This window comes from Epargyreus clarus, unplaced genomic scaffold (genome assembly GCF_041222505.1).
Source record: "Epargyreus clarus isolate Ecla_fem2 unplaced genomic scaffold, WU_Ecla_fem_2.2 ptg000032l, whole genome shotgun sequence".
In the NCBI taxonomy this organism is placed as follows: domain Eukaryota; kingdom Metazoa; phylum Arthropoda; class Insecta; order Lepidoptera; family Hesperiidae; genus Epargyreus; species Epargyreus clarus.
In genome coordinates, this window is record NW_027332237.1 from 7,037,815 (window position 1) to 7,060,824 (window position 23,010).

The 23,010-nt window shown below is 32.6% G+C and overlaps 1 protein-coding gene across 5 annotated transcripts in view; it reads left to right on the plus strand.

Annotated features, from left to right (window-relative positions):
* Myb (proto-oncogene like protein Myb) overlaps positions 1-22,250 on the plus strand; it is a 55,757-nt gene extending 33,507 nt beyond the window's left edge. For 3 of the 5 annotated variants that reach the window (XM_073090082.1, XM_073090083.1, XM_073090084.1), the window contains 11 exons: positions 6,382-6,479; positions 6,789-6,923; positions 7,659-7,809; positions 8,696-8,898; positions 9,770-9,861; positions 10,216-10,370; positions 11,123-11,284; positions 11,757-11,842; positions 12,005-12,197; positions 13,889-14,041; positions 14,992-17,349. In XM_073090082.1, the coding sequence (XP_072946183.1) occupies positions 6,382-6,479; positions 6,789-6,923; positions 7,659-7,809; positions 8,696-8,898; positions 9,770-9,861; positions 10,216-10,370; positions 11,123-11,284; positions 11,757-11,842; positions 12,005-12,197; positions 13,889-14,041; positions 14,992-15,627 (2,064 nt within the window). In that variant the 3' untranslated portion in view covers positions 15,628-17,349. Of the gene's footprint in view, positions 1-6,381; positions 6,480-6,788; positions 6,924-7,658; positions 7,810-8,695; positions 8,899-9,769; positions 9,862-10,215; positions 10,371-11,122; positions 11,285-11,756; positions 11,843-12,004; positions 12,198-13,888; positions 14,042-14,991; positions 17,350-19,240; positions 19,352-19,913 lie in introns of those variants that run through there. The other 2 variants (XM_073090085.1, XM_073090086.1) reach the window with 1 other exon arrangement.
* Positions 22,251-23,010: the final 760 nt, after the last annotated feature.

Sequence of the window (23,010 nt, forward strand, 5' to 3'; positions counted from 1 at the left end):
GATAAATTATAACTATTTTTATGAGCAATGCCCAGTGGAAACTTTTAAGAATATTTATTTATTATAATAAAGCTTCTAAGAAAGGATAATCGGTTGAAAAACAATGACAAAAAAAAACTGAACTCTTTTGATTTTGCATAAATATTTATTATTTCACTAACCATAAATCTAAAGGCTATTCATGGCTTGTGAAATTGTGAATAAGCTTTGAGAAAATGTTAAGCTATGTACATTTAAAGGAAATGTGAGGACCAATACAATGTCCAAAGATGCGTGGGAACGATTTGAGCACATGGCATGGAATTTGCGTAGGTTTAAGTTCTAATAGAATAAATTTCAAGACTTTGGTACGAAATATTTCTTTCGCATAAAAGCACCGCCGCCATCTGTTTCTGCCTAATAAAAGCAATGTTAAGCTCTGTTATGTTCCACTTTGAAGGGTGCGGTAAGGGAGACATACTTATGTAAGGCGTCCCAACTTCTTCGAGATTAGCAATTCATCTGTGGTTAATCTCTGGTAGGAATTTACTCCTATCGGAGGTTGATTACATATGCGACAATAGCCTCGTACCATTAAGCTCGGTAGCTACTTCGATATTATACAATAAAGGACTTTTTTATAATCATTTGTACTAAAGATCAATTTTATCCCAAAACAATAAGTGACTTTGTCAATACACAATTCCTGTGTTCACAAAAATAGGTTTTACCTTAGGAAAAGCCAATTGAAATAGATCAGAAATTCGCAATGGTTGGTGTTATGCCACAGCACACTTCCAATTAGGCTATTTTCAAATAATGCACCCACGATCGCCAAACCGTCTAACGAAGGAAGATGACTCAGGGGTCAGTAACACTGCACGCGGCATCTTGCATAACAACGTCATTCATTCACCGTCATTGAGCTATGCAAATGTTTGCATAACGACCTTCCTCATTCTTCATTAGCGGTCGCGGTGTGAATAATGAAATGGTTAATTTTTATTATATGGATTTTTTTTTAATTTTGAAACGAAGTTATCGCTGAATTTGGATTTTCTCCGTTATTTACCTATTAAAACATTATCAATAGTAGGTATTAATTAATTAATTAATTGAAAAAACTTGTATGCAAATTAGACCATAATAATTAAAAATTACCTATTAAAATAATTTTGATGAGTTAAATAGTCTACGTTTTCCATCGAGTATTTATATTTTGAATGGAATGTCAAAAACATTTTTGATATAGATTACCGAGTACCTTTTTAATCAATTAATGTATTTTATCAGGATTTTTATAGAAATAAAATTACTTTACCTGTCTATTTCAGTAAAAGCCGTAAAAGTGAAGATATAAAATTTTAAAAATTACGGGAGCGCACACGTGTTGTCTACTTCGTGAATGTAATCTAATAAAAAAACATTAAAATGGAATTGCGCGAAACATATTTCACGCTTAGATACAAAACTACTTAAACAGGTTTAACTGGTCATAAATTTGAATCGAATCCACTCGTCACATCCGTTTCATTTGTAACATAGAAATATTCCGCGTAGGTGGTTTAAAATTAATGACACAACTCCAATATACATATAGGTGTGACGTGTTGGTATTTAAAAAAAAATGTCAATTATTAATTATTTATATTGTAATTTAATATTTGTCAAACTAAATCGCATAAGATTTTTATTTTTTTTATTTTACACGTAACTGATTTAAAGTAAGGTTTAAAGATATAACAACAAAACCTATTTTGAACAAAATAGGCCACAGTGCTTTGCCATATAGGAAAATATAATATCGTAACCAAAAACTATTTTTATATCATCAAAATTAAATAATATAGAGATGTATCTTGCCAATAAGACTAACTTAAAAATACGAAGAAATATCAGAAAGAGCCAAAAAGTTTGTAAAAAGCAAAAATAGTAACTTCACATTCTGAGGGTGTAAGGCTAGTTCAAAATATAATAAACACGTAACCTTCAAAGTAAGATTTTGCTCATATGAATCCACGTTACGTTCATAAGTTGACGGCGCTTCTTAGATTTTATGAATGAATCCATTGTTAGTTGAGACATCCCGGGAATTTTAAATCCGTTTTCACTAAGGATGACAATCGTAAATCTTTTTTTGTTGTACATTTTTTATGGGGTTTTGCGATAAGGGCTTTTTTAATTCGTATAGAATGGTATGGATTTCTCACTCCCATGCAGTATTAGGATAGGTTTAATTTCTCGTCATATTATGCGAATATATTGGGCTTAAATATTTTTTCGTTTTTTAAATAACATAATAAGAGGCCTACGGTGGATTTTATCATTGATTGTAATAAAAAAAATATAAAAGTGAACATAATTCGGAGTATGTAATATAATTCAAATAATGATTACAATAATTGTATTTTAGCACAAGTTGGGCAAATATAATAATTTAATTTTAAAGTATCGTCGTGCAATACCTGGCACATTTTCGATACCGACCCAGGCCGCCATCTAAATGAATTTAAAATTATTTTACAGGAAGCTTTTGTATACTGTCTTAAGCATAGAAAAAAATATTTATTTGTCGTAACAGATAAGTCTAATAAAATGTTTCGACAACCCTGCAGATCTATTAACGTCGACGCTAACTATGTCATACTTATAAGGAGATATACATCTACGTATAGGTAATACGATTTTTATTACTTCGTACTGAGAACGCTGATGTCATAAATAAACAGCTGTTGATAACATCTTAGCAATTCACTATTCTGATCGTTTGAGGGGCTGTGTGGTCTATTTTTTATGCAAGTGACGTCATAATAGGTAGATGCCTTTAAATGTCACATGTGAATCTATTGGTGGTATTTTTTATTACATTTGAATTCTTTATACAACCGCAATTTTATGCCCCACTATTTTGCAAAGGTCTGTCCTTTTTAGTAGGATTCTAAATATACCTAAGGTACATAAAAATATATCGCTAGAGTCTTCTAGTTTTTAATAGAAATATCATGAAAATTATTGTACCAAGACAATCAAAATATAATAAAAAAAAACATATGAATATAAAAAAAGAACAAAAAATACAATCAACAAAATTTTAAGCTACGTAGACTGTCAATCAGATAAATAATAATAGGTACGTATGTAATAGTCTCAAAAGAGCCTAATAAGATCTCAAACACATGTGTCTCATTAGTAAAACAGTCGGTTCTCACGTCAACATCCCGTGGAATGCAGTTTAGGTGTGACATCGTTGTTTGCTAACCATTTTGGGTTCATTTATGGTATTTTGCATTCTATATATGGCACATGACATAAGTTTTTTGGCGACAGGTCAATATAATAGCTAAAGTGACTTCGTTAGAATAGCTGGGGTACCTGTCTTGTCATTGGAAATATTTTAAGGGAAACCTTAAGATTTTTTTTGTATTTTGTAAGAAGTTTGTACAGCATCATTCTCAAAATGCTCGATAACATGTGCTTATTGTGTGGCATCGGGGATCGGTGAACGAACCAAAGAAAATTGGGGATGACGAAGTTTAAGGAGTGATGACTTATGATTTTCAAAAAAGATACCTTCACGTAGGCGAAATTAGCTCGCGAGGCCTTTTTCATATTATACACAGAAATAGATGGACCTTTTTAGGGTAACAATGAGTGTTCCGCCCCTGCTATTTGTCATTAGCTAAAGTTTTTGATAATTCGTCCTGTTTGGAGGTTAGAAAATATTGATTCTTAAAGTGGGCGGTACACCAAATAAGTTTGATGAACTCTGTCCATTCATTCATAAAGTTAATTTAAATAATACTCGTAGCATTGTTCTGATTGTTAATTATTCACTTGTTATGTCTAATTTATTCGTAATCGTGGTATATAAACGTTATACCTGTAATTTTACACTTTATATACAACCTCTGAATTTCTTTGTAAGTTTTATATTGCAACTTGAATACCAAAAGAGTAGGTATACAATAAGACTTTCAAGACTAATTTCAAAACCGGATTATGACACCAGCTTCTTATAATTATGAAGGAACAAAAAATAATAATTATCTTATTTATTATTATCATAAGTAGTCATTATCCTTGTTGATATATGAAATTATGTGTTAAGCGCTGTTGTATTTAGGTTTGAAGATAGATATACATGTCAACTAGTTCCTTATGGTTAGCAACGCATTTGTGGTCGACTCAGGTAGGAGTGTATTCCTCTCTGGGATTGATAACAGATGTCCATGGGCGGCAGCGGTCACTTATTATCAGACGGACTGAATGCTTGTTTTTTAGTATAAATTAATTATTGCTTTAACGTTAAAGGAAGACATCGTGACGAAACCTGCATACCTGAGAAATCTTAAAATTAAAAGTATTCCAAGGTATGAAGTCTACCAATTCGCACTTGTCCAGCGCGGTGGACTATGGCCTAATCCCTTTCACTCTGAGACCCGTGCCCAGCAGTAGGACAGTAATGGGTTGATGATGACGATGAAATAAATAATTGCGGAGGATTAAACTAGTTAATTGTTAGACTTTGACACATGCTCGTTAGCCTTGACTCGGTCATTGTTTTTTGTCCGCCCGTCTGTGATCACATTCGCACAAAGATTAATGGAATACACGTAATGTTTGCACATGTCAATATGTTGCTAATGGGGGCCTTTAATTTTGGCAATACAGATGTACTGTCATTAATGATATGCTAATAAAACTTGTATTGTGTTTTTTTCGTGATTTCTTGTTCTTTATTGTAAACTTAGAGGTTGCGAAGGGTGAACTTAGTGACATAGGCGTCGTTTAGAATTAGTTTTATTTTAATCTTTCTCCTTTATTTTAATCTTTAATCCTTGAGGATTAAGTTAGAACGTCTCGCATATAATCATGTCTTGTTACATTCTTCAAACGTACACAGCAGAGCTACAAAGTACAAATATCACATCACATCACATCTAAGGGTGAAGGAAGATCTTCAAGGTGGACTAATCGGGGAAACAGAAATTCAATAAATAATAAGGAAAATGCATTCAAGTATTCTTGTTTTGTTTATATTAAATTAATTTATAGAGGTCAATGTTTGGCGGCGACCACAAATAAACTACTAAAATACCCATTTGATTCTCTTAATACAAGAAACTAATCTTATTATTAAAGTTCATTATTATAATCATATTATTATGTGTAAGCATTTAATCTTTTACGTGTTTTTTGTCGTGCAAATTACATGTGAAACAGGTAATACTCGCTAACACGTCATTGTATTGTCAATTTGTCATACATACATAACATAGCACTTAATATATTATACAATACTGGCTGACCCGGCAAACGTTGTATTGCCATATAAAAAAATTGAAAAATCGAATATCGAGCGGTAAGAAAAATGATAAAATTACTGAAATGGCTATTAAAAAATAGGGGTTGGTGATAAAAGGGTAAACATTTAGAGTTGTATGTATTTTTAATGCCAGATTATAGATAAATAATAACAAAAATGTGTCATAAATTTAAAAAAAATGTTACCGTTAAACAACCTTTATTACTTAGGGGTATGAAAAATAGATAGTAGCCGATTCTCAGACCTACTGAATATGCATATAAAAATTGGTGAAAATCGGTAAAGCCGTTTCGGAGGAGTACGGTAACTAACATTGTGATACGAGAATTTTATATATAAGATTATATGGCTAGTCACCCATCCCAGCTGATCCGCGATCTGAACAGTGCGATTTCATGTTTTTTCACCCACGCACCAGTTCACCTTGCGAAGTAACGAATTTTCGCACGGTTTAAATCAAATGATTGGTCATTCTTTTATTCCTTTTTTGTACCGGGTTTTTCTAAGATGCTCTATTGAAAGATTCGATGCTACTCTGTCTAAGGTAATAAGTTTTAAGTGGTGCGTAGCGAATATTCTAATTGGAATGTATAGGGTATGCGTATTGTTGATATGGAATTGGAGTGATTAGGATTATGTAGGTACAATATTATATTGTTCGGAGTCACGGAATCGTATCAAAAAATGTTTCAACGTTTTTGCAATCATACGTATTGTTACGAGTAATATTAAAATATGCCACAGTAACCTTTAACTGAATCTACATCTTAAAGATATGTTCTCTATAATTGAAGGTGTGTAGTTAGTTAGGTAGGTAGATGAGTCTGGCTGCATGTTATAAGACAATCTTATAGCATATTTTCTAATAAGTACTTTTTAGACACATATTGTTATGTAACGATTGCATTTTTAACATTATGTAATATTTAAAACAACAGGTATAAGAGTGTAAAAAATTAGTTGCTTAATCATGACGAGACAAGACAGTCTTAAAAGGTTTTCAGGTTGATTTATAAAACCATTTTGATTCTAAAAAAGTTTTGTTTATTAATATTTATTTTTGTGGTTCATTACAGGAAGATGAAAAAGTGGTGGAGTTAGTTGCTAAGTACGGCCCGAAGAAATGGACGCTGATAGCGCGGCATCTCAAAGGCAGGATAGGGAAACAATGCAGGTTGGTAAAATTTTACGTAATATATTATTTTTATATTAATTAATACGTTTTTACTATTAACACGAAAATTTGCGTTACTTAGAATATTTTCCAAGTTTATAACTTTTAATTTACAGTTTTCAGAATAAGTACTTATTTCAAAATTTTGCATCAACTGATATCATCAACAACAAATAATATGTGTAATGTAAGGCAAATTATAAATGTTGCTAATTATACTAAAAAAAAAAGAATTTGGGCATTATCAAATATTTATTTTTAATTTGTATTCTAAAAAAAAATTTTTAAAATCTATTTTGAATATTTCAGGGAGCGCTGGCATAATCACCTAAACCCGTCAATAAAGAAAACAGCGTGGACAGAACATGAGGATAGAGTAATTTACCAAGCCCACAAGCAGCTGGGCAACCAGTGGGCAAAGATCGCTAAGTTACTGCCTGGAAGGTAAGCATTTTATGTATTAGAATTATTAGTTTTTATGTAAACCATTTGATATGAAGGGTCACTGCTGCCAATGGATGAATTGTACCTGTAATAAATTTCATATAGAAGATAACAAACGTTTTACTACTTTTAAAGTCTAATGGGCTTTAGGAGCGTTTAGAAGCAGTTTTTAAGCATTAATTGTCAGATTTAAGTAAGCATTTTTTTATTTGGGAAATATACAATATTTAATACACACGGTAACTTTCACATAAACATAACAAAAATTATATTATTAGGTAATAAGAGATGTTAGACGGAACACATAGAAAGGTAAATTGTCATATTTTTTAAACCAAATTTAGGGTGTTTATCACCTTTTTATTGTATTTCAAAAAGTACAGTACAACCCTTTCATCATTATTTATATCAATTTATTATTGTGTCATTGCTAGACTTCGTTGCCTTAGAATGAGAAAGATTAAGGACATAGTAATGGCCGAGTAGTACCTATTATTATATCTAAATATAATTATATAACTCAAAGGTGACTGACGGACATACTGACACTGGACGGATCGGGCTGAAATTTGGCAGGCAAGTAGATGTTATGACGTAGGCATCCGCTAAGAAAGGATTTTGATCAATTCTACCCCCAAGGGGATAAAATAGGGGATGAAAATATTACTTCGTAAGGCGAGCGAAGCCGCGGACAAAAGCTTGTTACTAATATTTTCTCTCTTCCCATCTCCCCAGGACAGACAACGCGATAAAGAACCACTGGAACTCGACTATGCGAAGAAAGTACGAGCCAGAGATGCTGGATTGCTTCGAAACGCTCCGTCGCAAGCAGCGAGTCAAGCGCACCTTCGAGGGATCGGAGAGGTCGCACGATTCGCATAATGAGGTAAGTTTTATAATTATTTATGTAACTACTAGTTTACACCCGCGGCTTCACTCGCGTTTTAGGTGTCCCTTGGGAACAGTACCCTTAGTATGAGTATTTAAGTTTGCTCGAAAACGTTCAACGTTTATGAGCGATCATACAGATCTGATAAGGTCCCCGGGCGGACCTTATCGGAACTAAAATTTTGCATTAAAGTGTAAAAAAAAATGAATATTTATAAGTCCGTCTTTTAAACTTACACTGCGGAATTTTAGTTCCGATAGGGTTCACAAAGGCGCTATATGAGCGAAGTCGTAAACGTTGAACGTTTTTGAGCAAACGTAAAAACTCGTTCTAAGGGTACAGTACTTTTTTCGGGATAAAAGATATCGTATTACCTATTCTAAATCACTGAAAAAATTTCATGGCAATCGGTTTTGTAGTTAAGTCGTGAAAGTGTAATAAACGAACAAACTCATAAGCGCATTTATAATATGAGTTAAGATACAGGGAATGACACTAAAAGATATTGTATGATATAATATATACAGTGTAATATAATCATAAATTTGTTAGAAAGATTAAACCATAATCAATCGTAATAGCACTTAGGATTGGTAGACTTTGCATACCTTTGAAAACTTTCTTTTAATTCTTTTAAAGTACTCCCATGCATGTTCCATTCCAGGCCATGTTTCTCTAGAGTGAAAAAGTTTAAAGTTTTATAATAATTAAAAATAGTGTTGGACTAAATTATGATTGTAGCTTTAAAAAAACTTTAAAAAACGAAACTAGTTATTTACGTTAGTTATTTTATGTTTAGCTGTATAGATTAAAGTAAATATATGACATTCTTGACTTCACCCACCATAAACACATTGTTATTCCAAAATCCAATCAATTACAGACAAATTGGACGGACTCCTTCAACGAATCTGGCCAAAGCAACTCATCGCAACCAAGGCAGCCACCCTCCAAGCAAGTGCAGTACTTCAGGCAGTTGCTGAAGGACCAGCTCAGTAATCTCCAACACCAGGCTCCCGAGACTTCCCCGCACAGAGGGAATCTGGTCGCTGCGGACACACTCGAGATTGTTGAGTCACCGTTTAAGTGAGTATAGTGTACAGTATATATTGCTTTTTTATAATAGGGGAGTAGCAGACGAGCAAGCAGTCCACCTGATGGTAAGTGGATACTGCCGCCCATGGACATCTGTAATCAACCCCAGATAGGATTAGTAATTCCTACCTGAGGTCTGCCACAGATGGGCCGCTACCCCTGAGGACTAAGCTGGAACGCCTCTGGAAAGTGTGTCTCCCTTACCACACCCTTCAAAGAAGAACACAGCAGCGCTTAACACTGCTGTTATGAGGCAGAAATAGTTGTGGCGGTGGTGCCGCCGGCGTCGAACCGCAACCGGTTCTACCACCTTCAACGATTATAGAAATATGAATTATAGAAAGTAATTTTTAACAACGAACAATTCCATATTGTTTTTTATTATAAAAATTCTGATAAGAATTGAATGTTAAGTTCTTAACATGTGTGTGCTATCATAACAAATATCAGACATTAGTTTGTTAACTATATGGCACTAGCAAATAACCAAGAAAATTAATAAACAGTGAGTGGTCTCTGCCATGGTGTAGAGTGGTCTGAATAGAGTCCGACCTGAGGCAAATTACAAAAGTGTTAATGTCTGACCCTGACTCATATGAGAATATAGATATATCTTATCTATCTTCTCATATGAGTAAATTCTCATAGTAATTATTTATCACCCACTTTATTCTATTGTAGTTGTAGCAGTAGCAATAGATGTTTTTGATAGTGTTTACTTGCCACAGAGTTAAATTAATAAATACTATGATGGTTAAAAACAGTTCCATTTATATGTAATAGTATTTTTTTGATCTTATTTATAAAAGGATATGGTCTCTTAAATTTGAGTAATCACGTTTTTTATTACATTATTTTACAGATACGTAAATATAGATTCTTTACCATCCAATTCGCCTCTGAAGGACTATTTGGCGCAAACTTCTACAGCAGATACTGAAAATCAAAATTCTGGTAAGTATATTTTCATATTAAATAATAATAAATGATGACTAGCTGACCCGGCAAAGGATGTGTTGTCATATAAATAAAAAAAATGTTAAGGGTGAACAACCCTTACACTTAGGGGTATGAAAAATAGATAGTAGCCGATTCTCAGACCTACTGAATATGCATATAAAATTCGGAGGAGTACGGTAACTAACATTGTGACACGAGAATTTTATATATAAGATAAAGATTTGAGGAAAAAAATACCCGCTTCATATGACATACCCAATAATAAAATATGAGCTCTTTGTTTCAAGAAAGTAAAAAAAATCCAATTTAATTGGCCTTCCTATAAATAATTTATATTTTCTTTTCCAGTATCTTACTCAATACAGTCCGAATCGTCAAAGGATATAGTGGTGCCGTCGATGTACAGTTCGCCGAAGAAAAAACACCAAGAAACTAACAGTCCGCCCCCCATTTTGAGGAGGGGGAAAGTGAAAAAGAACCAATCGTTAACACCCAACCCTAATGTGAGTTAAAGTATCGTATCAGTTGTCAGTTATATTTATTTAATATTTTTGAGGGTTAAGTATTTGCAATGTACTTTCTGAATATACTTTTGTACTGTTTCTACCCTGATAATGTACATCTAGTAAAAACAACTATATAATAATTATAGTTTAAAAACTAACTACGCTAAAATCACACAAGGAAAATCGTTAATCCTGATTCCTGACGATCCTGGTGAGGAGAATGAGATAAAATTATTAAAATCGAATTCAAAGAGTCCGTTACATACATACAGGTCAAGCCAATAAAAGCGTGGTAAAATGCAGAGAAATGTTGCTACATTACATACTAGTGAGGAAGGTATGGTTTAGTGTCGACCTTGTATCAAATGTTTGTCAAACTGTCCATAAAGTCTCCGAGATTCAACAAGTGCTATAATATGATTTCTGGTATTGATGGCTTAAAATGTCCTCTGAAGTACAGAAGCATGCATGAAATATAATCACAATATATTAGTCACAAGAGTTTGAAGACATTGAAAGAAAATTTAAAAGTTTCAGTTACAGTTAGACGCTGATGGACATTGTAGTGCAATATAAAGCAAGTGAATAACAATTCAAAAACACATACTTTCTTTATCAGTTTATTGCTTCTGATAGTAACACAACAAAACATCTTGTGTTTTTGATCAACAAACATCTGTTTATGATTTTGCCACTTCAATGTATTATTTTAACTTTATATATAACATATTATTTTTATAACATTTCAGGCATGGTCAGAAGCGGTATCGAAAGCATTGGAATCGCGTAACGAAGGTGTAACTCCCATAAAGGCTTTGCCATTCAGTCCGTCGCAATTCCTCAACTCACCCGCGACTCTGTCCTTCCCTAACTTCGATTGTACGCCGTTGAGGCAAGCGGCACATGCTAAGGTTGGTTTGTATTACAATTTTTTTCATTGTAATATTTATGTGAATACTTGTTTATAATGTGATATTCGCTTTTTTGTATGATTTAAAAAAATATGTAATTAGTGATTTATGTATAGTAGTCGACACTAAAGTGTTTTAATAGTTAAATAGTCATTTCTATAATATACTGCCAGAAATATGAATATGAAATGACTACAAAGTCAGTATTCAATTGGTGATCGATTTTATAAATTACACAGTAAATGTGAAATTTACTTAAATGTGATTTTGGGCTCAACTTCATTATATAACTAAACTCGGAGAAAATTTTGCAAAATCGACAGTTATGATATTTTTTAAACTTTACATACCCCCAGTTATGATATTTTTTTAGCTATAAGTATATATACAGAAACAAAATCCATATAGATATTATATATCTTTATGAATTTAAACCACACCTTTTAATATTGGAACTTCATACATGTTATAGGAATGGGGAGCTAGTCCACTGCTAAACACACCGACACCAGTCAACATTACCCCCGGTGGTACACAACTGAAGAACAATACACCCAAGTAAGTGACAAACGAAATACTTTTTTATGTTAAATAAACTAGCAGACCCGGCAAACGTAGTGTTGCCATATAAAATTAAAAATCTGACATCGAGCTGTATGAAAAATGATGATATGCATTTAATTTCGTAAAAATAAAATTATTATTCTATTTTATTTTCAGAACGCCAACACCATTCAAAATCGCTATGGCGGAAATCGGCAAGAAGTCCGGCTTGAAGTATGAACCATCGAGTCCGGGACTATTGGTCGAAGATATTACTGAAATGATACAACGGGAAGAGAATTCGGATAGCACGATGCAGCTCAACGATTCTATGCTATCTTCTACCGCTGATCAGGAGAATATGCAACAGGTATGTTTTATAATATTATATATTACTAGCTGACCCGGCAAACGTTGTGTTGCCATATAATTAAAAAAATGTTAAGGGTGCACCCTTATTACTTAGGGATATGAAAAATAGATAGTGCCGATTCTTAGACCTACTGAATATGCATATAAAATTTGGTGAAAATCGGTAAACCCGTTTCGGAGGAGTACAGTAACTAACATTGTGACACGAGAATTTTATATATATGTCGTTACTCACTCCTAACAAGAATATGTAACCAGTTTTGACAATTGAAGTTGGTACTCTTCGTTTTGAAAAATTTAAAAAGAAAATAATTTACGAATGAAACGATATTTCTCCGCACTTTTTGTTAAATTTCGTATTGTTTTTGCACCACTTATTTGCACATGTCGGCATTGTGCCGCGTAAATACCATGACAGTCGGAGATGTAATGGGAAAACGATCGGTTATTTTACGTATGTGTCAGCCATTTGTGGCTTTCTTTAATATGACAAATTTTTTAACCCTTTTTATAATGTACGTACATGTCTACTGATTCCAAAAATTGTATTATTTCGGCAATAAATTCAGTATTAACGAAAACAATAGCATCTTTTTATACCTATTTTGAATTAAGCGCGAAAACGCTCGCGGGTGTCATGGCGTCCGTAGGTGACGTCACATTAGAACATCCCATTCGAAATTTCAAGCAATTCAGTGACATACCCTAAAATGACGTCATTCGCGCCGATTAGTGTTTCAGACAAGATGGCCGACTGCAGTATTTTATACTTTTATTTTATTGAAAATATAATAAAACTCAGTTTTTTTAACTGGGTTATTTTTGAGAATCCTTTCAATATATTGTGTTTACTTAAATCATTTATTATTTAATACTGCCATCATGCCAATTACAAGGATATCTATACTTATCTATGGTCGGCATTGTTCGGAGAGCAAGTTGGGTTGTCGCTATGCGGGAATAAAATACGGTCTCCGGTATGAGCGATATAATGTTCGTAATAATAAACAGCGTGCGCCTGCGCCGAGGTATGTTCGCGCACTGGCCCCGCCCGCCGGCGAGGTTAATGCTCCCGGCGCGCGGTCATTGACCTCTGTCCCCGCGCCCCGCTTCCCCCCTACTTGCGTATTGTCAGATTCATAATTAGGTGTCCAAAATGTAAACAAAGGTCAAGTGACCTATCAAGAAAATATGTTTCAAATGGTAGTTTCTTATTTTTGACAATATTAAATTAATACGACGATAATAAAATAATAATCTAAATAAATTAAGATTAATTTAAATATTTTATTATTTATATTACCTCAATTTCATTCCATACCGTTAATAATAATAAAAACAAGATTTATGGTAGAAAATTAAATTGTGAAAATGGTAACACAATCGGGATCCAAAACATGTTTTGTGCCGCTATTTTTAAGTTTCGTAGTTGATATTATTCATATTCGCGATTGTGGTCGAATTCGAATGTTTTCTAGTTTTCATAGCGTGTTTTTTTAAATTGTTTGCAGTTGTTAAGGTTTTGTTTTTGTTGAATTTGTGAAAATTTTCGTTTCTTGTTAATTTGTTAGGGCTTGCAATACCTGTAATCGTATTTTGACAATGACATTGTTTTGTTTACATTTTGGACACCTAATTATTATGAATGAGACAATAGACAGATATTATTAACCCGGTGTCGTGTCGCAGGGCAACAACGACTCCGGCATCGGCAGTGGCGGGCGGCGCGGCAAGGAGAACAGCTCGCCGCACCGCCGCGCGCGCAAGGCGCTCGCCCCCGCCTGGGCCGCGCTCACCTCCACGCCGCGCGCGCACCCGCCCGACGTGCACATGGAGACGCCGGTACGACACGCGCCCGGGCACACCGCACACACCGCGCACACCGCAGACACCACACACATCGCGTACACCACACACACCGCACACACTCGCACAGCACCGGCGCTCCCCCAGCTGGGCCGTGCTCACCGGTACCGACACATGGCCTACGCTGACCCACGCTAGCCCATTACTTTGAAACTATACCATACATGTCTACCATTAAAAAACGTTTATTACGGATATCGTTACAATAACATACGATGACCCACACTAAAACATACTGATCCTTGCCTGATTCTTTTTCACACACAAATCCCCCGAAGCGAAGTCCGCGCCCGCCAAACTTCAAGTCCGCCCTGACGTTAATGTGCGCAGATGTCAGACAAAGCCAATGCGATCGAACGCAACTACATACAAGCGTATACTCCGTAGCAACCTAAGGGCACACTAACTGCGCTATATCCCCGCGGGCGAAAACGCAAGCAGATGGCGCCGGCGGAGCCCGCGCTGTCTTCGTCCCGCTAATATCTACAATTAGCTATTGCGAATTACCTAAATTTACCTATTACAATTACCCAAATAAACAATTATGCTCACTACAGTTTACAACAGTATACGTTTATACTTACTGTCACGTTTAGGGAACATAGGATGAACGCTTTAAAATAAACGTAAAAACTTAAATAATTAACTATTGATTATTATCTTAGGCGTATATTTGTACGCTGGCATATGTTGACTTACAATCCCTATCTAAGAAAATTGAGAGTAAAATACATTTTTATATAAGTATGCATATGACAAGCAATTCTCTATACCACTATTTCAACTCATATTTTAAGCCTACATTATTAGTAATCAATGATAACCCTTAGACCCCCTAATAGCTGTCAAACTTTTATTGTAACAGTTAATAAATACTGTATTATAACACTGAATGAATGAGTTATAGAGATTATATTTTGTTACAGAGCAAAACGTTAGCCGGCGACAGTTCAGTACTATTCTCGCCGCCGTCAATCGTCAAACATTCGCTGCTAGAAGAGTCCACGAGCCTCCACAGCCTGATGAGCGCCGAAAACACACCAGAGAACATGAAGTACGAAGACCTAGACATCGAAACCGTCATCAGTGAGAAAACGAAGGTACAACACAGGTCCACGCTCCCTACTAATCCCGCACCTAACACCTTACATCCCAATCTAATAATGTATGACGATATGTATCAAAGTAACAACCAATTCGAAACGAATCCAAACGTTTTCAAAGACATAACGAACGTAGAATCCCCTAGGAGCTTCGCGAGATTGAACGCGGATAGACTTCGAACTATAACTAGCGGTAATGAGCTATCGTGTGATAATACTAATTTGATCGCCCCGAAACAAGTACTAGCTAACGCCTTAGCGGATCATATTTACAAAGTGACCAATCAAAAACCGTCTACGTCGAGAATTGACGAAATTTTAACCAATAAAATAATGACCACGTCGGTCAAAAATGAATATACGGAAAAGGAAAATCAGTGGTGGCAGATTGAAAATAAGGACACCGGTCAAAGCGACGATATATTTAATAGCGATTATTACATGTTCAATAACATGTAGGTTTTATAATAATAACAAAAAAAGGTTAGTGATTTAATGTACGTTATTATCATCGTTTCAAATGAAATAACATAACTAAAAATAATATTATTAAAAATATTTCAAATTATGACAAGCTTAAAAATAAAAAGTAATTACTAAAATCATGTAACATAACTTTTAAAAAGCTTCAATTTTAAAATTAATCAATTTTAAAATATGTGATACCACATAATATAATAAAAGTACAGAATTTCTGTACAAAGAAACTGAAAAGTCTCTCTAGGTTACTTAGGTATAGAGACCTTTTCAAGAGCATGTCTAAAGAAGATAATAATACGCTTAAAACTACTTAAAAATATAATAATGAAGAACTTAAAACAATAGTGATGTTAAATAAGTTATTCAAAGCATAAAATAGGTTATTCAAAAGATAGATTAGGTTATTAAAAAAAAATAGGTTAGTCAAAAGAAAAACTTCGAAGTTACTTGTTGAAGGTGATGTAAAAATCTTTAAGACTCGTTGATATTGCATTTGTAATAGATTTTTTAAAACTAAAATCATATTGAATAGTTTGTAGGATTTTTATATATAGACAGCTTAGAGAATGTAACTAAATGGACTCCCAAATGTTTTTTTTTTATCTTTCTTATCTTATCTTTTATATGGATTGGTTCCGAATATGTTCTATATGACTGATGTAATACCAGAATGCGATTAAACTAGGAGTTTATTTCTAAAGCTGTCTATCATAGATAATAAGTGCACCAAACTTATAATTACGAAGGTATAAAGTAGGCTACCAAAGATGAAATTTTCATCAGATGAATATCGTTTCGAATTAATATATTACTAGCGTTTAAATCGAATTAGGGTTAATGTTTTTTTTTTTAATAAATAAATAATCGATAAATTTATACCTCAAGTTTACCATGCACCAAATTTTTTAGTGTTACTAGGTTTAAATTTCGAATTTTAAGATTTTCTTCAAGTATTAATATAGGGTAAGGTTTGTAGGAACTAAAATGATAAGGACGAGACTAGAAAAAGTAAAATTAGTCTCGAAAGTATTAAGATTGGCTGTACGATGGAAAATCAAAGCCAAAAAGTCGTGTGAAAACATTAACAATTTCCTGTTATGTTAGGTACCCTTATCCTATCCTTGTATTTATTTATTATAGAAGTCTATTAATAGTATTCGCTTTGTAATTTTGCCTGTAAAATTATTAACATTTTTTTTCTTAATTTATCCGTTTCATTCGCTGTCGCGTTGTGTAATGTAATTACGTAACTATTTATTTCTCTTTTTTTGTTAAAGCTATTAACAATTTTAATATATCGGCAGCTGTACTTAAGAGTACTTTTGTTTGAAATAAATAAATGACATTACCTTTTATACCTTATTCCCGCCATGTCTGATCCTTCCCGCCCAAACCGATCCTTTACAATATTGACAGGCCAGTGTTGTTCTACATTTTATTCTAATTTTAAAAACGTATTTATTTATTCTTTTTTTTTTGTTAAAGCGATTGTTTTTTGTTACTATTTATGTTTTTTATAAATTGTTTTAATTTATTCTGTAGCCGTAGTCTTTTTGTACATGGCAAATCTGTGAACATTTTTTGTAGTTTTATTTTCATATTGTTTTTGTAGTTTAGTCACTGTCAATATTGCTTGTGTTCCCCAATATCCAAATGGTTCCAATGTCATTTTTTATTTCAATAAATGTATTTAATATACGATTATGTTTGTTTCTTTCTTCATCCTTTGGCTGACTTTCATATTAAAATTACTAATTGCTTTAATAAATTCAGCAAATGTTTACTAGTGATATCAACAAGAAAGTAGCTTTAATTTTAATTTGAAGGTGTCGTTACTGTATGTGAACAAATATCTAATATTCAGCCTTCTACCATAGATTAGTAAAGATACTTCGCCGCTTTGAAATTGAATGAAGTCACAAACGGCTTATTATCGTAAGTTCTTTTTTTGAATTCTTGACAAATAAAAACATTTTTAGACAAAATTTACAAATAAATAACTAATACAGCGTAATTTACATGAATTTACATAATAAATAAATAATTATTTCAAATATTTTAGGGATATTTTAGCACGGAGACGTGGCAAAACTTTTTTACGCAACTATTTCAATTCTCAAAACTGGGTACATTTTCTTGTTAGGAGTGAGTAATCTTTACTTATCTATGCCTTCTACGCTAAGGGATTTGAATCCAGGACTATTGGAATCCCTGACACGCGCCAATTATTTGATGTTATGGTTGTGTTGTTTTAGATAAATTATTTATTTATCACTTTCATTATCATCGGTATCAAATGAGAAATCCTACAAACCTGAGGGTTTTCCATGACAGTCTGAAATGTTTGAGAAGTTCAATCTTCATTTAGTCAGTGTGATCAGTAAGCTTAACAGTGAAACAATAATAGGTTAATAACAATGATTGGTAGATATCTAGTATTACACTTAAGGTACTGCAAAAAATTGTGTATTCACCATTCACCATTCGTATAATATATCCATCCAAATTCAGATTCTAATAGATTACATATTTAAATGTTTAATTGGTTAAAGTACACCTTCATATAATCAGGATGTATTGTTAAGCAATTTCGTATTCTTATCTACAATAATTTATTAGCATAATATATTGTTTAATAACGATAATAAGTTTTTGGATGAATATGATATGTATAACGAAAAACGCAATCAAAGGTGAAATTTGAAAATACCATTAATGATAAATATTTTATTCTAACTTAAAACCTACTGCTATAATAATATGTACTTAAATCATTACATATACTAAATTTATTTTAGTTATTTTTTACTAAATCATATTTGAGTATTCCATTTATTGGTTACATAACTTTTCTACAATTGAAAAATAAATAAACAGAGCTCTTCAGTCTTCATACACACACATGCACAAACTACTTTTCTTTCTTGTGGGTAACAAGATATACATATTCTGTTAATAATTTCTTTAATACGGATTCTTATGTTATAAGTTGTACCATAGACAGTCATACATATAATTTTAGAAGATTGCGAAATTATAAGAATTGTCCTATGGTTATATTACTGTGAGGGAAAAAACGAATCTTCCTGAAACACTACAGAATCTAACCTATATTGCCTATAAAGGCTTCTCAAGTCAGATCATCTGCGCTGGGAAAACGTGGCTATGGCCTTCTCTGGAAAGAGACCCACGCTCAGTCGTGGGATGCTAGTGATAAATAACAACCCATAAAGGAACATTTGAACATTTGAAGGTGGTAGAACCCTTTGTGGTTCGACTCCGGCGGCACCACCGCTACACCTATTTCTGCCTCATAACAACAGCGTTAAGTGCTGCTGTGCTCTGGTTTGAAGGGTGTGGTAAGGGAGATATACTTTCTCGAGGCGTTACAGCTTAGTCCTAAGAGGTAGCGGCGCATCTGTGGCCGATCTCAGGTAGGAATATCTAATCCTATCTGGGGTTGATTCCACATGTTCATGGGCGGCAGTAACCACTCACCATCAGTTGGACTGCTTGCTCGTCTGCTACTCCATATTATTATATAAAAAAAGGCATTCAAAATATGTTTGTGTTTATGTTTATTATCAAATAGATACGTCGTGTGTCGGACGAGCCCATCGTGTTGAAGAAATCAGCGGTCAGATCGATCAAGTTTGACCAAGAGCCGACAGATGTGAAAGAAGAAAAACCATCTTTCATACTGGTAAGTTCATTCAATTGAGTGTATTTGTAATTTTAACTTACTTTAGTCTTACCAGTTACTTTAGTCTGAAATTCCACAGGAAGACATGTTCTTTATTGGGACATACAGTTATTGTTATTTTGAGGGGGTAGGAGAACTTCGTATAAGCAAGGGAAACATTCCCTAAACCTAAATTGAGGCTGCTAGAACCAGAGTGGCCTAACTGCATTTTAATTACTTTTGACCTATCTGTATTTTCGCAATTTACAAATGTTGCACACTTTTACTTTTCTCCATATTGTAAAACATGTTTTTTGTAATTAGGCTACTCTGGTTCTAACAGCCTTAATTGGTAGTTTGTGCGCCATAATTTTTTATAAAATGACAAATAGCTATGCTTTATTTATTTGTACAACCATTCATTAATTTATTCATTCTTTCATCAATCAGTTCATTCATGCTTTCATTTACACAGTCGTTCATTTACTCACTACTCTTCGTCACACGTAAGGCCGCTGTATTCAACTATTTTTATATTATTAGTTTATTTAATTGTATTTAATAGAATCAAATATTTTTACAGAGTGAAAACAAATGGGAGACATTTGCCTGCGGCAGAACACAAGATCAACTCGACTTAACGATGTTAGCTCATCAGTACTTGAGGAAGACTGCCCTTAAACCACGATCGTTAAACTTTTAGAACAATGATTCAGCGTAGGATTTATTTTTCGTAGACACAATGTACACAAAGAATGATTTTGTAAACTTACAAACGTATAAACTATATTTATGTTATATGAGTACCTAATGTATGTCATTACAATTACATAATCGAATGACTCGAAGTGTAAGAGGAAAAAATGTATTGATCATATATTAAATGAAATAGAAATAGTAAGAGAACATGTCGAATTATGGAACATATGCTTCAAGTAAACCGAAGTTTCTAATACCTTTAGAAAAACCGTTCAAAATTTACTAAATTTGAAAGACATTTGATGCAGTTTATAAGTTTGTGAGTTCATCTGGTATTAATTGCTTTATATTCAAGTTAATTTACTTTGTATATAGATACAGTGTGATTTTAGATCTAAATTTGTATTTATAGCATAAGGTTAAATGGATATTGTAATGTTTTGATACAGAAGTTTCAGTAAAATAACTTCGATTCCTTTACTTGTGAGAATAATCATGTCATTATATTTTGTTTCAAGCGAAAAAACATTCATAAAGCAATATAATAAACTTTAGATCATAGAATATAAGAAATGTATAGAATTCGCATTTAAAAGTTGTGGCGACTATGTCAAACGGTTAATAAAAAGGTTTATTTTATTTTTTTATGTATCATTTAATTGTGGCAACCATAAAATATTTTGATATAAAACAATTTGGGCAACTTTATGTATAGGCGCCTTCTAAATATTTATTTCAATATGCGTTCTAAATATTTTGTATATTCTAAGCCAAAAATGCTGGATACAGGCTGAATTAAATATTATATAGTTGTGAAGTTTCAAGTTTTGTACTGTCTGTGTGTTCATTGTACATTCCCAAGTGTTTTAGAAAATTTAAAAGAAAGTACCATTATGTTTCCAATAAAAAACATTCAGTATAATAATATTTTTAAATAAAATTTTAATACTTTGTGTTTAAAAATATTTTTCAAAAGGTAACGTTTTTGAGTCCTAAGTTTTTTAAATAAGCTTTAGATATTTTTTTGGGAATGAAAAAGATTTTTAACAGATTTTTTTAAATCATATTTGTTTTAATTCATCGACACCAATAATTACTCATTAACCCAAAAATACGGTTTTGGCACCCAGGTGGTACCCATTTTTTATTTTTTAACAATCATGAAAGTTAAGTTTCACTTTGAGAACATTTTTCACCCAAATATAAAAAAATAATAATATATGTAGCGAAAAGCACTTGCACTATATTTATTGTACTCTAGTTGTAGAAAATTACATTTCTATGTTCTTTTTTGTACCTCCTTAGAGTAGTGATAAATGAATGTAAATTTAGTTTCAAAATTTCGAATAGTAAAACATTTTTAATTTTTTTTAAGTAAGTTCTTTGTAGCCTTTTATAATAGTGTAAGTTTGTGTATGTAAATAGTTATTTAAGTTTAAGTAAATTATGTCTTAAGAAGCAATATTTATAGACGATTTTATAAAGTTAACATTGAAAATAATAATTTTACGTTTTCAACTTGTAATGTCTAGTGTCTGATTGTTTTCGTGGGATTTTTGTTTGGGTTTCTTTTATATTTATTTTTCAGAGTTCTTCTGACTGTTTTGAGAGTGTGTTGCTGAAATATTTTATAGTAAATATTTTTGTTTATATGTAGATAAATAAACACGGATATGGATTTCAAATAAGTAAGTATGGTAAACTAATTAAATCTTATGATACAGTTTTAGTTTTTATCAAAATCGGCCTCGTAACTCCTTTCAGCATTTTTCGCTCATCCTTATAGTTTCGGATTTGGCCCTGAAGGCCCATTTGAGAAATTCACCCTGTATCAGCATATATTCTCATTCGTATTATTTTCTCTATGAAAGAACTGATATATATTTTTTCCTACAGGCCTTTATAACAAAATTAAAATTATGTGACTGGATCACGTTTATATTTTCAAATAATATCCATATTCGTGTTTATTTATTTATTATAATTTATATATGGGGTTTATTGCGTATTCAACGATAATGAATGCGCCAAGTTGTGTTGGCTTTTTATGTGATAATATACAACAATAGGTATTGAATGATAAAGTAAAAGAAACTATTCTGTGGGCACATTTTTTTATATTTTGTTCAATGTTCCTATGTTTTAGATTGGTTTAATACTTTAATAGGTGATGATTCGATTAGGTTTTTCTAAGATTGGTAAAGGTTGTATGTTGAAACTTAGAAACTTAGAAATATTTTTTTAGATATATTAAGTTAATTTTAAATCAATGACTATATGGGGATTCGGAAGCTTTCATACAAGGTTTTATAGGTATAACAATGTTATATTTGTTCATCTTAACAAAAATGATCAATCAATATCCTTTGTTGTATATTAGATGCCTTTTTAAACTTAAAACATTTTAAAATGCCATGTTTGTTAATAGTTTTTAATAGTAATTTTAACACGTGACAAGACGAGTGTATTTTATTGTAAATAGTTATTTGTAAGAAGGGTTTTGAAGTGGAAATAAAGAAATAAAAATATTGCTTATATTTTATTTTAAAATATTTAGAAATGGCTATATAATTAATGCTATATTTATATGGCTATCCTATATTTAATTAAGGCAATGGCCTTTCCGGTTGAATTGTATGAGAATAGAATGAGCAAAGACCAAAGGTCTATGTCTATATGATAATATCTATTATAAAAAGTTTTTCATAGTTAGAAATTAGGCCTAAAATCACAAATTATTACCGTAAAAGGATACTCTTAGGAACTTATTTTCCTATACATATAAAACAATCTAGAAAAGAAAACTACCATGTCATGTATGTCGTACTTGTAATGTCACGCTATGAACGGAGCCAAATTTTGAGATGATTTAAATTAAATTTTATTAAATTCAATGATGCTGAAATGATTAACGAGATACGGGTATACCGTCACAATGTTCTTCAATGAATCCAATTTCTCAGAGCAAGACCAGAACACAG